This window comes from Nanorana parkeri, unplaced genomic scaffold (assembly GCF_000935625.1).
Source record: "Nanorana parkeri isolate BGI_ZX_2015 unplaced genomic scaffold, ASM93562v1 scaffold730, whole genome shotgun sequence".
In the NCBI taxonomy this organism is placed as follows: Eukaryota; Metazoa; Chordata; class Amphibia; order Anura; family Dicroglossidae; genus Nanorana; species Nanorana parkeri.
This window is the reverse complement of record NW_017306998.1, coordinates 624551-643362: the sequence shown is the minus strand read 5'-3', so window position 1 is coordinate 643362 and position 18812 is coordinate 624551. Positions and strand designations below refer to the sequence as shown.

General features: G+C 40.0%; 1 protein-coding gene across 1 annotated transcript in view; it reads right to left on the bottom strand.

Moving 5' to 3' along the window:
- The window catches only part of MCF2 (MCF.2 cell line derived transforming sequence), a 107996-nt gene that overhangs the window by 5179 nt on the left and 84005 nt on the right, over positions 1-18812 (bottom strand). Inside the window, exons 24-29 of the mRNA XM_018564150.1 lie at positions 18101-18179; positions 17940-18003; positions 15866-15972; positions 12896-12999; positions 12364-12476; positions 3145-3245 (exon numbers count right to left, since the gene is read on the bottom strand). Coding sequence (XP_018419652.1) covers positions 3145-3245; positions 12364-12476; positions 12896-12999; positions 15866-15972; positions 17940-18003; positions 18101-18179 — 568 coding nt within the window. The remainder of the gene's footprint in view (positions 1-3144; positions 3246-12363; positions 12477-12895; positions 13000-15865; positions 15973-17939; positions 18004-18100; positions 18180-18812) is intronic.

Genomic DNA, 18812 nt, shown 5'->3' with positions numbered 1-18812 from the left:
CAGGAGGTCCCTGGCCTCAGTTTGGTAAACCAAGAGTACCTTGCCCTTGTCAAGGGCCCTGCGCTCAAGGCGGTTTAGGGACTGAGGCCCTATTTTTTCTAGAGAAAGATTGTTGACACACCCTGAGGCACTTTGTGTGTTCATGCATGCAATTTATTTATTGTCTGCATCATGGGCTAGAAAATTGAATTAAAAATAAAAACCTGCTAAAAAATTATTTGTCAGTATAATTTATTGAAGGACTGCGAACCAATGGTTGCTGCCTTAGTTCATCTTGTGGACGAAACTCAACTCTTCCCTGTCAAGCAACATCTCTTGTTATGTACAAACAGTAGATTTGCAAGAGACTTCTTGCCTCCTGGACCACCAGCGCCTCAGCAGCACCTATTCTGAAGACTGGTGGTCCCTCCTGCTTATCCAGGACTAAAGCATTTTCCAACAAAAGCTATAATAATAGTAAGAGCCAGATTCAGCTTAATGTACAAATCTAACCAGCTTCTCTTCCCTTATTCCAGTGTGATACAGTGCCCTCTGTCCCCCACCGTCCCCTGCCATTCTGCTCTCTGCTAATTACAGCTCTGGGCACAGGCACATTACTGAGATAATAACATTTACCTGACTGAAAATCTCTCCCTTTGTGATTCTGCCTATTTCTATTCCTGTGGTAAATAAATAGAAACTCAAGCTGAACCTGAACACACTCTAATCTGTCTAGAAACCAGTGGTGTGTATATATTAGTTTTGTAGGAGGAACAACTTGCATATTGACATTAAAATAACCAGGTGTTAGGTTGACTGACAATGTATGATTATATTTTACTCTATAATAATAACTGTCCAGCTTGTTTCAACAGAACAAGCAAGATAACAATACAGACAGACGTCAATTACGTTTTCTAGATACGTGATTTCATTTGTACTATTAAAGGAAACAGGTCCTGAGAAAACCATGGGATCTGCCATTGTTAAACGTCTTCTAAAAACGCTAGTTTGTGGTATATGGCTATTTCTGAAGTACTTGTCTGGAACAGACATGAAAAAAAACAGAATAAACTCAGAGCTCCTGGTCTACAGACATGTATTGGGTCAAAGTAAAAAAAAGCCACTGTTCCACTATGGCAGCCAGGCACCTAGCATTTTACAAAGGAGAGATAAGCAATGGTAGTCTGCATTTTGCACAAGTTTCCCTTAAACATAATGGAGACAGATGCCATTTAAGGCAGCTGAGCGAATAACCGAGCCGAAGTGAAGGGAGTCTAAGCATTTTCAGCTATTCACTTCAGCCGTGTACGGATATTTTCAGCCATACATCGGCTAGCTTCGGCTCCTCTCAGCACGTTCGGCTGAACTAAAGGGAAGTACCTATTCACCTCAGCCAATCCAACGTCTGGATTTGCTGAGGCGAACGTTCGGCAGTTCACTCGCTGCTGTTCACCCCTATTCTCCAAGCATTCAACTCGGTCATTCTGTTCGCTACCTCAGAGGTAGCGAACAGAATAAAAACTGACAGTGTAAACAAAAGAAAAAAAATGCATGGGGTTCCACCCAGCCAAAAGTCGTACCAGACCCTTTAGGTCTGGTAAGAATTTTAAGGGAGAACCCCAACAGCCAAAAAAAAAGGAAAAAAGTGGGGTCCCCCCTCCAATGCCCAACCAGACCCTTATCCAGGCAGAACACTTGAACTACAGAAACAAAGGGAAATATAAAAAAAAACCTTTCTGGCTATAGTACTTAAAGTGACATTAAACCCTCAGATTTTTTTACATAAAACAATACTGTAATGTGTGTCTTACTGTAATCCATGGTTGTTTTCCTTCTCTTTGCTGCTCTTCCTTTTAAATCTGTATCTGTTCTCATGCTGGGCAGAACTTCTGTTTTGCAGCAGACTGCCTTGTCTCAGGAATGGATGCACGGTGTCTGTGTATAGATTTGTATAGGCTTGTAACCTGAGCCAGCACTACAGGAAGAGGCCCTGAGCTGAAAGGGGAAGTTCTCCCCAAGCAAGACATGAGGATTTAAAAGGAAGAGCAGCAAAGAGAAGGGAAACAACCATGGATTACAGTAAGGCACACATTACAGTATTGGTTTATGTTAAAAAATCTGAGGGTTTAATGTCACTTTAAAGTGACATTAGTCAAAAATGTTGTACCCTCCCCCCAATGTTAATGTTAGCACTTACCTTAAATTAGGTTTCTTTATCCGATCTTCCTCTACTTTCCTGATGTTTTCATCTGTCCCTCCAGCGGTGCGGTGGCTCTCCGATACAGCGCTGACTCCTCTGTCCATGCAGGCACTTCCAATCCAGCGGTGTCTGCATGCGGGTGCACGTGTCCATAGACTTACCTTGCGTCTCTGCTCGTCTCCTGCCCGAAAATCCGAACTGCGCATGCGCCCGCCCCAAGATGCTTTGCGGCCGCCGAGCAGTTTCGGATTCTCGGGCGGGAGTGCGCGGCGAAAACAGGGTAAGTGTGAACCGCTGTTAAAGCAGGTTTTTAAAAAAAAAAAAACTTTTTGCCTATATCTACTGCCTGCTAGCAGTAGATATAGGCTAAAAAAACAGAGGGTTTAGAACCCCTTTTATGGTGTGTATATTTTCTGTTCTTTAACTGCCTCCGGGTCGGCCGTAGTAAAAAAACGGCTGGCCGGGAGCTCTCTAGATCTGAGCGGGCGTCTTTAGACGTCCGCTCAGACACGCCCCCTGCGGGATTTTTAAAGCGTCGCCCATGGCCAATTTTGGGTATGGTAATTTTCTGCGATTTCGCGGGTGCGCGCAATTTTAAAGCTTGACATGTTTGGTGTCTATTTACCCAACGTGACCCGATCTTTTATATTTTACCAAAAACTGGGTAATAATAAATATTTCCTAACATAATGTAAAAAAAAAAAAAGAAAAAATGTTTTCTAATTATAGTAAAAAATAAAAACCCCAGTGGTGTTTAAATACCACCAAAAGAAAGCTCTATCTGTCCCCAAAAAATGGTATAAAATTCATTTCAGTACAGAGTTGCATGACGGAATAAACGTCAGTCAAAGTACCGCAGCGCTGAATACTGAAAAATGGCCTGGCCAGGAAGGGGGTCTAAACACCTGGTCTTGAAGTGGTTAATATTGTGCACCTATCACAATGTATTCCTGTGACATTACCTGTCAATTTAGATGCCCGGATCCTGCATTCACCGATGATGATTTGCAAGTTGTTTCCATGAATCCAACCTTCTTTTTTCCTGTTCAAGTTCTTCACCAACCTATTTTTATAGGAACACAAACTTTAGCACCCTTGTGTGACATTACTTACAGGTAATTTATCACTCCTGTCTTTTCTGAGACGCAACTAATAAATGCTGAAACAGACCAAGCAACAGCTGCTGTATTAGAGGACTAACATTCACTCAGCAAACATCTGCCTTCATTAGATTTACAGGCAAAATTTCCTGAGCATCAGTATTATATATGTAGTAGAAAAAGAAAAAAAACGTTCAGGGATATCATTATACAGAAACATTGTGTAAGCCGTTATCACCAACTACAGACATTGGTGGTGTGGAGAGTGATTATCATTTACTGACTAGGGTGGGCTGGAACCCTAAGCAAATCACTTCTAGCAGCCTTCAATGTTGCAAGATATGTAATAGGTGTTACCAGAAGCCTCTCCCATGCAGCAATGATCTGTGTAAAATGTTATGATTGGAACAAGCTAGATGCTGCATGGCTTTTAGAAAATTGGTATTTGCATAGCATTTTAAAGGGGCTTTAAGGTGGCCATACATTTTACGATTTTCATTTGGAAAATCATACACGAACGGTCAGTCGATCACAGATTGAACAGTTGATGGTACATCACCGATTTTCCTTTTTGATATTGTGATCGATAGAAAAAGATTTCTCTGGCCGAATGCAAATTGACGAATCAGTGGGGTTTTTGTTCATCAAAAGCACAGCACATGTGCAAAAGGAATTTATTTCCGTCGTTCGTCAAAAATTGGTTGGTTAGAATGGCTAAGGAACTATTTTCAAAAATCGACATTTGACTATGCTTGATGGGGAAGTCTAGGTGTAATCGAACGAGGGTTCATGCCAGAAACGAAAATCGTACAATGTATGGCCACCTTTTGCAGTGCATTGGGAGCTGCCTTGATGGTGGGTATAAGTACTTTATCACCCCTAACAATGTCACCAATCGTTGCCCTCATACCTATATAGCGCAGGTTTACTTGAAAGCGTATCTAAATACAAAAAATATATATATTTCACCCCTTAGATGTGGTGGCTGCATTTGTTTTTACTTTTCAAGGTAAGAACAGTTTCAGCAAGTACAGAAAATACCTGTTGATTTGCAAGAAATGTCTCTTTCTGTAAGACTAAAAGAAAGTACAAAGAACCGTATCTCTATTTTTAATCCATTATGTAAAAGAGAGAAGAAAGGCAGACATAGAGGGGAACAAAAGGCAGACATGTTTGAAGTCCAGCCTTGGTGATAACTATGGCTTCCTCCATAGATACAATGGACAAAAAAGAGTAGCCATGGGTGAAAAGGGAAAGTGTTGTTTGGATTACCAAATAAAAATATGGGGAAAACATGAAAAAAAAACAAATGCAGCCACTACATCTCAGGACTGGTAAGCTGCAATATATTACATTTTTGGTTTTAATATGTGCTCACTAAAATACACTGTACTTTCCCTTTAAAGCAGATCTCAGAGTTATTATTGCAGGACTTTTCTTAAAGTGATTTTTCATATCACTTTCTTATTTTTACACAAGGCTGTTCACTATGGGAATTTGCACTTTGCAGGGGAAGTTTCCCTTATCCTGGTGTATGTAGTGAAACTTCACTTTGTAAAAAATATCCAATTATGTGCAAGAAAAATAGAAAAAAAAAGAATTTTTTCTTGAACATGGTTGGATGTCAGAAAAGTCCTACTTGCTTTAAAGTTCCAGCACATGCCCAGTACAAACAAAGCTTGGTGTGCATCTTTGCGCATGCCCGGAAACATATACTTAGGGCGGAAGGTAAACGTGCGCAGACATGCGCATCACTGTCCGGTTGGCTTGACCCTGGCTCGTGACCCCGACTTGGCTTCTGTCTACTACGTCTGATACCATGCCCTGCATCTGGTCAGCTTCAGTTCAGGCATCAGTGCTGCCTTGTGTCCTTTGCTCCCTGTCACCACATCCAGGGGTATTGGACAAGGAACGCATGGGACGCCACTTCCTCCAACTGGTCTCATTCCAGGTATGTGACAATGGAAGTCAGCAAAGCTTCTCCTCATTCACTAAGGGCAAACGTTCCCTGCCAAGTGCAAATTCCCTTGCAAAGTGAACAGCCTATTTGCCTTTAGTAAATCAACCCCACTGAGTGCAATTTCTCTCTTTTAAAGTTGACCTCCAACCAAATAATTTTTCTAGTTGTAGTTTGAGCAGGGGAGGGTCAGAAACTCTAACGGGTTTTCAGTTCTGTGTCCCCATTGGGGAGATTTCTTCTCTCTTATAATTTGTATTTTTAAAGGCACCAATAGCATATGTAGGTCAGTGTCACTACTTGTTTTTCTTACAGAAATGGAATGGTGGAAAAGAAAGCAAATAATACACGCCACAGCTGCTTGTAACACTATTTTTATCGGAAATTAGGTAGAAGCTATCTACTAAGATTTCCCAACAGCACATTGATAAATGAATAACCTACAGCAAGTCAGATCCTTGCATGTGTCTGAATGTTTAAAGCAAACCTCTAACAAACATAAAGATGCTAAAGTTAAAAAAAAAGATGTTAGTTGTAATCACTTTATGCCTCTGGAAATCTTCATAGCATTCCGCAAACCCAGAATCTGAGGCCGCCCATCACAGTGTAGCCCAGTAGTGTGGCGCAGGAGGAGAAAGGGGCAGGCTTGAGCTGATTTTCCTCTAAAGATGTCAATTTCCCTGACCCCTTCCCATTTACAATTGGTAAATTTACAAACTTACATAGGAAAATGAGTCAGAGTTATGATTAAGGTATTGTGAAGTTAACCATCACATGTTAATGTTACAAAATTTGGTCTGGATATCTAGGTATGAAGACTTATGGTCATGGAAAGGGTTTCAAGGGCCCCAGGGAGATCTGAAGGTTACCAACTGATTACACAGCCCTGCACTATTTTTTTTGTTTAGTTTTTTTGCCATGGCAAACCTGTGAAAACAGTACTACTGTACCAGCAATCATCTGTGCAACCTAGCCTCACTCATATCCTACAACCTCCAGGCAAATAAAAAAAAATGCACAGCATAAAATATATTCAGAAAAAATCATGAAATATATTTCGACACAGAGCAAGCAAAATTAGCAAAATCTATCTATATAACAGGCTCCTATAATCCCCCGCAGAGCAGTAAGCGAGAAAAGAGCAGCACTCTGACCTAGTCAGGCTCCATTCCTTTACACAGTCAACATTTGAAAAATATTTACAGGAAAAGATAGCAAAATGGTGACGTCATCAGTGTGCTGCTTCTCCTTCACTGTCCAATCACAGGCTGAGGGTGGGTTGGTGATCAAGTTGTGTTGCTTAACTACAATAGAGGAAATTGAGCTCATTGACCTGGTTATGTGGTCTGGAAGGGGTGTCTAACACAATTGGAATTCTTTTGGCAGGTAAAACAGTTCATGCGTTTTTACTTACATAGAAGAAAAGGTTAGAAAAAGAAACAGGACCATCCAGTCCAACGTGTGTGTGTGTATGTGTGTGTGTGTGTGTCGGTTTGTTTTTTAAGAGTATACTGTACATATCCCTGTATATTGTGCTCAGCGAGGAAGGCATCTAGAAGTTTTTTTAAGTTATTACTCCCAGCTAATACCAATACTTGGGGAAAGGGGTTCCACATTTTTGCTACTCTGACCATAAAGAACCCTCTCCACAATTTTACATAAAATATCCTTTCCTTCAGTCCTAAATTGTGGCCACATGTCCTTGTTAGGGACCAAGGATTAAACAGGTTGTTACCGGCTTTACAGTCACCACTTATTAATCTGTAGAAATCCCGTCTACTCTTTAGCACCTCCTCTCTAAGGTAAATCGATTTCATTTACTTAATGGTTGCTTTTTTTGCCTTCTTATTAATTTCATTGCCCTTTGCTGGATTCTTTCCAATTCTATTACATCCCCTCTGTTGATTGATGACCAAAACTGGATTTCATACTTAAAATGAGGGAGAATTAGTGTTGTAAAGGCTACCCCTTTACAACACTGATTCTCCCTCATTTTAAGCATCGGTTTATCCTTCAAATAAATATCCATTTCAATGCATTAGGGTATTCTGCTTGCCATGCTAGAAGCCACCTGGCCACTACTAAATCTCTGGTCCACTAGGACCCCAAAATCTTTTCCCATCATTGATTCTCCTAGTTTAACCCTTCCTAATGAGTATCCTGCTCGTGCATTTTTAGAAGCCAAATGCATAACTTTGCATTTCAACACTGAACCTCATCTGCAAAGTCACAGCCCAACCACCTATTTATGCAGGTTTTCCTGTAGTGTCGCAGCGTTCTGTGCCATAGTTAATAATCTGCAACATTTTGTATCATCAGCAAATGCAGAAATTGTACAGTATTGGTCCCAGGCCAGAACCCCGGAGCACACCACTTGTAACACTAGCCCACTCAGAGGCTGAATCAATAACCAGTACACTCTGTACCCACTCCTAAAGACAATTTTTTTAATGTTTTCATTATATTTGCTATAAAATAACCACATCCTTTGCTCATACAGTACAGTGTATTTCCTTTAATTTTTGGTGCTCAATGGACTGTCAAGGGAGCAAAGGAAAGGTAAATATATGTTGGATAGGCGTGGGGGTTTACAGCAAACCTGTTGCTTTTCCCTGAATTAGCAAAGCAGAGATTTACTTTAATCTAGTATATTCTTTTCAACCCTGTGTATTATATTGTGATATTAAAGGGGAAAAAAAAGCTTTCCTTAAATGTGCGGCATCCTTGTACAGTACATGAGCAGAGTTTGAGGATTATATTTGGAGATGAACATCTGGGATTGTCAAATGTACATAAAAGGCAAGAGTATTAGAGAATATAATGTTTTACAATTATTTTTTCTATTACTTTCTTAATAAAACTAATAAAATAACAACATATACGCCCAAATCTTATATCAACCTTAAGCCATATGGGCCCACAAAAAACATGTAAAATAAGGAAGGACAGACTACAAAGGCAAGACGTTATTTAGAACAAAACCAGTATCTCTGAAGCAAAAATAAATAAAAAACCACTCTGTAAGAGGGAAGGTCTGTGGGCCTGAAGGGGTTAAAGCAACAGAAAAATCACATACTTTTTTGCTAATAGCTGTTACTCTTTTTTATAATCAAACACATGAACTTGGCAGATCTTCTTATCTCTCCAGGTGGAAAATAATAAGTCACACATGACCGTTAGATAGTACTGGTGAGAAATATGTTCACATGACTATATAATATGTTTATTATACAAGATGGCTGCTAAGAATATGCCAAATGAATTCTACTATTATTAGATGAAAAACCTGCAGGGCTCATTTGGGAAAATATTTCTGAATCTCTTTCAAAATTACAATGATCATAAAACAAGTGTAAAAAAAATGGTTTCCAGCCAAATGCTCATCCATCATGTTTATTACAGTACATTTATAAAAGTCTTTATATGACTCTGGATCATTTTAAAAGAGATTTTGCTTATCTTGAAGATCTTTACTATAAGTCCATATATCAATTTCACACCCTCCCCTCTGTATAGAAACATATGGTCAATTCAATACAGCATACTGCATTTGGTATTTTCATTGAAGTGACACTAAACTTAGGAGTCAAATCTTAAACATGCATTCAAGTGCCCTAACTATTAACAAAAATGTAACGTATTTGTGCTTCAAGCTTGCTCCCGTGATGAACTACAATCTCAATACAAATTAGTTAACTAAATGTAAGATTGTAGTCCATCACAGGAGTGAGCTTGGAGCGGTAGCTACTTTACAACACACACAGGGACCATGGGAACAACGGTAACTACCCTCCAGAAGGAAGGACAGTGTCAGCACCAATTCAGAGAAGATTTGAGGATATACAACTAAGTGATACACAAATGAGATACATTTTGGTTAATTGTTAAGGCACTTGAATGCATTTCTAAGATTTAACTCCTGAGCTTAGCGTCACTGTGAAGTGTATTTTCTATTTTGTATTATTGAAAATGGTGTTTGCAGGTCAATACAATGTTTTTTTTCTATGGCTTAACCTAATGTGTATGCATTTTAATGGTATTTTGTATGTAAACTTGTTTTTTGCTCCTTAGAATAGCACAGGTTCCTATGAATTTCTATCAAGGGGCTCATGAGTATAGCAAAACATGGATCAATTCAATGTGGAAATAAAATAATGCTTCATGAAAGAATACATTGATTCATGTGAAATAAAGGCTTTCAACAGTTAGTTATTTGATGCAGGAAAATAATCTCAATATTTATGAAGCCATATCGGCAGGAGGAAAAAACAGCACAACAGTTCAAAAAAGGGGAAAGAGTTTTGAGAAATAGTATATGATAAAAATTGGAGATAGAAAATTCACATCGAAGCGGCGGAAGTCCCCCCCCTGGATTTCCACTCGCCCCCACGCAATTTTCACTCGCCAATTGCGAGCGGGCGATTGGAAATTTGGAGCCCTGCTGTATATTAACAAGATAGATCTGGGCTCATGCCAGAATCAGCAGCAGATCGAAAACAAGGGTAAATGGCAGCCTTTGATAGACCCCTGGTGGTTGCAGCTAAAAGGAGGCTCCCTAAAGAAGAACTCCAGACCAATGAAAGACGAGCATATTGTCATAAACAGATGAGTTGCTGAAATTACTAAATGCAAGCAGTCATAGTGATTACCTACTTTGCTTACTGTGGGAAGCAGCTGTTTAGCAGGCAGTGCCTGACACACTGGGGAATGCTATGCCCAGCTACTCCACTCTATCAAACTGTCTTTTATTGAATCTTGTATTCTAAGCTTTTCCACAAGAGACAGACATGCTTGGCTATGACACACTTAGAAAGACCACAAACAATTAAAACAATCAACCACGTGTGCCTGACACATAGATGAACAAGGACCCTATAAATAGAGGTTTTTTAACTGTAATATTGGCATATTAAAGAAGCACTTTAGTTTTGGTTTAGTTTTTTTAGATGTGTCAAAAAGATCGGCCTAATGTAAATGATCCTATGATTGTAGATTCAGGTTTTAAAATTCTTGCTGTATGTATAGTTTGTAACTTTATTTTTGTCTGGGTGTGGCCACATTTGCTTATTACATATGTATGCTCTGGGTCCTGCTTAGCAATACTGCACAATAGTTGCACCTTGCTGACTTTCTTTTCTCTCTTCAAGTCTACCTGACAGGGATCATTTGCTTGGCAATAGTAGACTTTGTGTGTTCTCTAATAACATCCACAAAGCTCCTGGTAGGCAAATATCTTTGTCTAGGCTTTGGGTCACGTGAGCAAGCTCATGAGAATTATTTTTCATAGGAAGAGAGAAGTACTTTCTTTAACCCCTTCATGACTGAGGCCCTTTTTTCAATTTTTGCACCCATGTTATATTCCACATTTTAGGCCTGAAAATGACGTAAAACCCCCCAACATTATATATTTTCTGAATGCCAAGACCCTATAGAATAAAATGGTGGTAGTTGAAAATGTTTGGGGGGGGCGGCCCCTTCTTCGGGACGCAGAAGCGATCTGGCGACAGGTAAGTCGCCAGGATCGCTTCTGTTGTAAAGCCGACAGTCGGCTCTACAAGTTTAAACAGACTCCCGGCGGCAAAAGTCGCCGGGAGTCTGTTTAAACAGCCCCGATGCTGGCGACGTACACTGTACGTCGTCAGTCACGAAGGGGTTAAATGCAAAGGCTCCATTTTAAGTACTCTTCAAGGATTAAAACATAAATATTGTGCATGTCAAGTCAGGGGATACAGCCAACCCGCTGAGTGGGTCTACTTTTCACCCTGGTGTTCATAATGTGTAGTTGGCTTAAGATGAGCTGTCACTGCTGAGACCTCTGGTGGCAGTTTTTAATATATATCTCCCAGAGCTCACAGCAATGTCCTAATCTAAAGAATCATCCCTATAACTCCAGCCTACACACTAGCTTTCCCTGTAACCCGAACCCTCACACTAACTCTCCTCATAACCCCAACCCTCACACTAACCCTCCCTGCAATCCCATCCCTTACACCACCGATCCCTATAACTCCAACCCTAACATTAACCATACCAATAACCCAAACCCTCCCAGTAACCCACTCTGTAACCCCAACCTTCATGCTAACTATCCCTATAACCTGGACCCTCATACTAATAACCCCAACTCTCAACATATTCATCTTCCCTGCACCTGGATTTTCTGTGCTGAAGACTAATACTTTATCTGCCAAGAAATACCAGAGAGGGAATTTCATCACTGTAATCTATTGTTTTGAGCCAGTGGGTTTGCTGGTTTAAATGTTACCCTACCTCTGAACTCACTGCAGCCTTGCCCACACATATCAGCCCATGAGAGGAAACAGCACATATTTTTGAAGGGTCAGCACTCAACCCAGGAGCAGATGTATGAAGGCTGCTGAGTCTAGCTGCCAAAAACTTTATAAGACAGATTAAAAATGTAAACTATTAAAGCCCAAATCTTCAAGTCCCTCATTTTCTCCCCTCCTTTCCCACTGCACCTCCTCCCCCCATGATCCCACACCCTTCTTGTACTGTTTTGTTTGTTTGAAAATGCCCTAAACTGAGCACTGTCTTTAGAATTCTTTTGTCTTTTTCCCTTTTTCCTGATGGTTTTGTGTTGCACATTTTTTTAATAGCTTAGAAAAAAGTAAAAGTTAAGCCACCAAGGGAGTACCGTCTGCCACTTGACAACTTTTTTATGCGACAACGGGGACAAGATAAATTCGTTGTATCAGATCGGTTTTCATAGTATGTACTTGATGTACTGCTCCAGCCTACATTATTATGTTTTTACTGGGTGATGTGTCAACTGAACATGTTCCCTATTACTTTTGAGACATGTACATCTGTTTTTTTTATATCATATTGGACCTGTGACTGCTGGTTTTAGAAAGTAAGATGTTCTGTACCCTTTGTCACTGTTGTGCTAAAAAAAAAAAAAAAGTATTTAAAAAACAAAATGCCCTAAGAGGTACTCTACACTATATTAGATAGATATTTTCTAACGTGCGTAACAAGATTTATTAATTTGTTTATAGAATGGTATTGAAATACTCTGTTATTATATTGTTGTACTTTTATTACAAAGTTAATACTTTGAACACACAGTAATCACAACACAGTTTTAGTGAACAATCTCTTACCATTTTCCATCAGCATCCTCCTGCATGAGTTGGATGACATCACCATTCCTTACCAGCACATCATCAGATCCCCTCTTCTTGCAGTCAGCCAATGCTTTATATCTACCAGGAGACTGTAAAACCACATGACCTGCCATTACTGGATATTGCACATGCAGTCTGGAGAAACCAGTGATCACACAACATTGAATAATTTATCTTTTTTGGCTGAAGTTAAGTGGATCTATTGTTCCCCCCAGAATGTCCTGATTTACATGTCCCGGACCAGGGGCAAATTTATTAGCCTAACTTTGTCTGATAGCATGGTACTTGCTTGTGACAAGCATTAATACATTTTATTTGGTATGGGGGTAATGATAAAACTCACTTTTCAAACAAAACATGCATAGAGTTCAAATGCTGAATGTTTTTGGTTCTTTACACGTTAAATAAACCCACCAGTGTCCCAAATGAGAAAGTATTTAAAACTGCTGATTTAAACCAAGAGCTAGGCCAACATTATTCCTTACAGAAAACACAGCATTTCACTAACCAACTGCACTGTGTCCTCCTCTTCTGTGTCTGAACAAGCACATGAGCTTGACCAGCCTTCAAGTCCTTCACAGATCTCCAAAGATTGGGACATTCCGGTCCAACCTGTATTTTTATAGAAGTTTAAAATGTATTAAGTCATGCATGTACACAAAAAGGTCATACTTACTAAAGACAGACAAGTTTGATGACATGTAAATAGGATGGCGAGGAATAAATGTAGCAATGGACCTATCGCCATAGTGGTTGTAATTACAATATCGTGCTAAGACTGTTGTGTCTGGGGATGTGGGAAGAAAAAATAAATCATAATATACATTTAAAGCATGCATTTAATTCCTTGTTGACCATTGTGCATATAAATTGGTGGATCTAGTGCATAATCCACATAGGTCATCTCTATAACACTCCACAGCAATCTATTTGGACTAGGATTGTAACATGTTAGTGTCAGGCTACCCAATAGGATTACCACCTCATACCTTCAAAACCAAAGACATATGAATTACAAAGCCTCTCTTGCTAGTTAAATTCAGATAAAGCACTGAGTGAAGATAATTACTACCGTAATCAGCCATGGAACCTGTGTGATTCATACAAGTGCTGTTTTAAAGAAAAAACGATCCTTTAACCCAACCTTATCCTTCACCCTATCACCTAGGCACGGCATTGTAAATGATCATAGTGATACATGGTTATATGCCTCCGTATTTTATGAGGACATTAGTGATGCCATACTCACACAGAGTAGTCAGTGAAAAAGCTGTTGCTATGTTATCCACAGTGAGAAAGTCACAATAGGCACAATTAACACCAGAAGAATTGTTCTGAGTGCTTCCTACAGCATTCAGAAAAAAATCTGTGGTTCCCAGTGGAGATGGGCAGAGTCACAGTATGGTTCTCACAGAATATAGGCAGAGACACATTATGGCTCCCACTGGGGAAGGGCAGAGACACAGTATGGTTCCTATGGGGGGGTGAGCAGAGACACAGTATGGTTCCTACTGGGGATGGCCAGAGACACAGTATGGTTCCCACTGTAGATTGCCAGGAGCACAATATGGTTCCCACTGTAGATAGGCAGGAGCACAGTATGGTTCCCATGGGGGATGAGCAGAGACTCAGTATGGTTCCTACTGTGGATAAGCATAAGCAGAGACCCAGTATGGTTCCTGATATCTTACAATGATCTACAGGTAGGGTGGACACAGCCAATTATTTGGTAAGTTAACATTATGGTAAGAATTATTTTATTGGGTCAAACAGGTATTGAGTAGTAGTAAACTCTCTCCCCTTCTTAAGGACAGGTGGAGGTGTTGAAACATGCCCTGATCTCATTCAAAGCCAAAACATGTTTTGTGGATAGAGATGCACTGGTAGACAGGTTGCCGTATTGTGTTGCCCTCTTATGATGGACTGATTGACATATAAAGATTCCATCAATTCAAGGTAGTGTATCAAATTATCGACTTCTGGATAATGCATTCAGGATACACCCCTTGCGATGTTTTTGCAGAGATTTTTGTTCGGACTGAATCTATTTGGAAACCGGCTAGTAAAAACTCTTGGACAATCTTCCGCATACCAGAAAGAGAGGGAATGGTGCACCATGATTGTCGGGAGGTGGAGTACTCACTATAAGGAGAAGATTTTACTGATACCCTTTACCGATATTGGCTTGTGCTTATATATCTATGTAGTGATATCATGAGGGACCTGCTCAAGTTGTATGGGCACAGAAATGTACATACTTCAACTATGATTTATGTCCTAATGGATAATATGTAACTCAGCATGTCAGAATTAAAGGTTAACATAAAGGAATAAGAACTTCCTAGGACATCAGAGTTGTGATCTGACCAATGTTAAAAGTTCTATGTCACTTACTGTTTGATTTCAGTATGCTGAGTAAATACCCTCGATATGTATATGGAACATTGCAACATTGTGTTTTCACATCCTGCTCTTGGTTGTTTCAAAGTGGTATATACCGGGTGACAAGATTATCTCTTTTAGGACCGGCAGTTAAAAGAGAACTATGGGGTAACCTTTTTTATCCCATAGTACTCTTTAAGGTCACTGGAGGACATATACTGACGTCCTCCCGTGATCCAAAGCTTAGTATATAGCGGGCTATAGCTTGCTATATACTGAGAGCGCCGCAGCCAGGACGTATCCCAACAATACTGTCCAGATCCACCCAACTGGCCAATTGGCAGCGGGCTCTGCCTATCTAGAGGCAGAGCCAGCTGTGCCCGCCCCCTCCCACATCTGTTCCTCCAGTCAGTGCTGGACGATCGGAGAGGGGAGGGGGGAATCCATGCGGAGAGCAGTGACTGACAGTCACCGCTCTCTGCAGGGAGATGATTGGGAACTGAGGGAGCGACGTTATGTCTTCACTCACTTTCCAATCTATAGAGTCGACGTGTGACAGTTTCAATGTCACACGTTGGCTCTAACTATGAGGATGATCACCTCCTTTAAATGTTGCCTGTGGATGGATTACTAACGTGAAAGTAGGACTGCAATATGCAATGTGGCACCTTACTTAATCGCATATAGTCTGTATAGACTAATTAGCAGCTATATTCGAGCTTTAGGATTACTAGATTGCTGGAATAGCATATGGATAGAATGTGAATGATACAGGTGTATCTTGTGTTTTTTTAATGTGTTTTATATCACATTGGTGTAATTGGTGATGGATTATAGCACTATACCCAGATACATTTTTGTATAACATTATATAAAAATAAAAGTAGTTATATAAATAAATTTGTCGTAGTGCAGAGGACAGCTGTGTGTCATTGTGTTCTACCTGAAAAAATAGTTTCAAGGTTCTAACCTATCACTGTTACTAACAGTAAATTACAGTGCATATAGTGTAGCCTTAGTAATGGATACCAACATGTCGTCTGTACTCTTCATTTACTGGAAAACAGCAGAGGTTATGAGTAGGAGTGATACATACCTTTGTGTGGTTTATGCTGAGGTGAGATATTTAAGCTTTCCAGTGTAATAGGACTGTTATTCTCAGAGTCGTTTTCCTCAGAACTTACTGATAATCTCTGTAATTTTCTTTAAAAAAAAATAAAATAAATACAGTTTGAAACAGACTTGACGGGGGGCTGTACAAATATATGGCACAGTGCCTAAATCCTCCCTGGACCAATCTTAGAGCACAGCGCAATAAATTATTTATATGACTTCAATTTTGCTGCATTATAAGCAAGTGTGCAGAGTCTTAGATGGGAGGCTTTGTCTCTGTATCATGATTCTCTCAAGACAGACCAGAACGATTTACAAAGATAAACACTCTGGACAATAGGCTGATCAACTTTTCTATGGATGGCTCAGGATGACACGCCAATACACTAGAACTTTGTTCCAATATCATTACTCCAATAATTTAAATAAAATTGTTCTGCAGAAGAACCAAGTGTTGTGTCCAAGGCTATTACTCCAACCTAGGTTAATATAACCCCTAGCATGTTACAGAGAATCACCATTACCAATAATCACGTAAGGAAACCAAGAATGGAGCTAACCACATAAAATGGGTATTTCATTAGTGATAAATAAAAGCTTGATCAGATGCAAATGATTACTAACAAAACTTTGGACTACACCTTATGTGCAGAATATATGTGCTGGTGATCACAGGAGACAGATTTAATCTAGCACTGGAACAGTGGCAGCAATATTGTGACAAAGCACCAGAACTATAAGGCTTCATTCACACCTTGGCGGCAGCGTTTCAGTGCTGATTATGCGCGTCTAACGTGTGTTCACGCGCGTATATTAAGTCGTGTGTTTTTGTGAGCAGATTGTGACATATTGATGTAAATTCCAAGCATTTCGTATTGAGTCTATGGGATGAAATTGCACTGATCTGCCAAAAAAAAAGCTCATGTACTTTTTTGTCAATGGTATTTTTTGTACTGTGCATTTCAGCGCGCACAAATACGTACGACAAAACACCATGGTGTGAACAGGGCCTAAGGAATCGAGTCTGCAAAGCTTTGTCACAGCTAACATTAAAGTGTTGACACAAGGACATCATTTACCTTAGTCTATAAAAAACATTTTGCAGCATTATTTGAGATCGCACCACCCACAGCAGCCAAATCTGCAGCTTCTTACAGCGAACCTGCCAGGGCAACTGGCACCTGGTACAGCTAAAGTTACTATAAAGAACCAGAGGCAGCTATTTCCTGATACCCAGATATAGTGTTAGTTCCAGGCCAGGCAGCTAACACTGTGTCCTGAACTAGCAAGATCCTGTGCCACATGGTAGTGCTGGGTGTGACAGAAAACAGCTGCCTGACAGGTTCCCTTTAAGCCAAAAACATGTTTATTTTGAGCCCATGCACTTCTCATGCTTTTAACAAGAGCTGAAGTATGCACATTGTAAGGCCTGATCACATGAGTCATTTTTTTCATCTTTTGAATATAATTGTTTTATGTTCCTCCATCGCACTAAACTTTATTTTCCTTTCGTGCCACATCTGATGATACCAAGCTGGCCAGAAAAGAACTGACTGGTCTTGTGATAACTGTGCAACTCACTTGTAAAGCAACATTGCATGTGGAAATATTAAAGCCTTTTCCTTTCCCCCACAGCTAGACCATGGAGTGAACAAAGCTTGGGCGTACTCACAGTCCTGGTCTGGGATAAGACCCATCATTAGCCAAGGGTAAGGCCAGCCAAAGAACAGTTATTTAAATGTATGTACATACACATTGGCCCAGGCTGGGGCCTGATCTAAGTCATTATTTCTATATTGGTAATGATTTATGTGATAAAGCACTTTAGGGACAAGCATGACTGCTGCTTCCTATTATGTAGAAATCAGACGTAGGAACAAAGTAGCAAAAACATCCCATGTGGATAAGGCCTTTACTGCAGATACTTTTGTGGCCTGGTGCAAACCATGCTACATTGTGTGCTTAAGAGAGAAAAGCCTGCCAAAGAAAAAAGCAGCGACTTAAATAGCTGGTAGACGAACCCAAGCTTGCTTTAAGCAGCAAACACAACAACGTACCCCTCACTGATTTGTGGTGACAGGACAACCTGGTCTGAGAACGAATTCTGTTTCTGTTTCTCTACTGCAACAAAGACATGACTTTAATGTGTATCATCACATACTAAAGGTCAGGTTCAATGCTGGCTGTCTGTCTATACATACTCATAGCATCTCATTACCTTTCATAAGTTCCCCCTGTCTGGTCAGTATCTTCCGTATTTCATTCAGCCATGCTGTCTTCTGTTCTGCAGTCTGAGCCTGGAGCACAGAGAAAGCATTATAAGGATAACTGAGGTGAAAAGAGCGACAACAACGGCCAAAACAGATGACCAACCAGAATCTGAGTAACATGATTCCTGATTGGTTAATATTTGTTACAACCCACTGCTCTTTTCTTCAAAAGTCCGTTGATAGAGAAATACAAGAGTCGCCACTACAAAATCAGCATTTTCTAGATAACTGCCTGTTGTGCTGACTCTCTATATTGTATTCTAAGAATTATTTTAATTTATATGCATTATAGGCAAAAGAGAGAAGAACAGAAAAAATTACACCTTTCACAAGTCATTGTTTAAAATGCCTTACACTTCTATATATACAAAGTACATATTTTAGTACGCAACTTGTCTTGTTTATCATAACATTAACACTATAATACTGGTACACCACATGGTGAAGTTTTTTACATACAATGTTGTTGATTCTTTTAATATAATACTGCAAGACAAGCATAAAAACCCTTACACGAAGCCTTTCCGATCAGGTACAACTGTCAGACTGTCAGTTTTTGTCAGACCTGATCGACAGCCCAATGATAGTCTATGGGCAATCGGATCTAAATGGATGAGCGTCCTCCCCCCCCCCCCCCCTTCTCCAAACACCTGGGCCAGC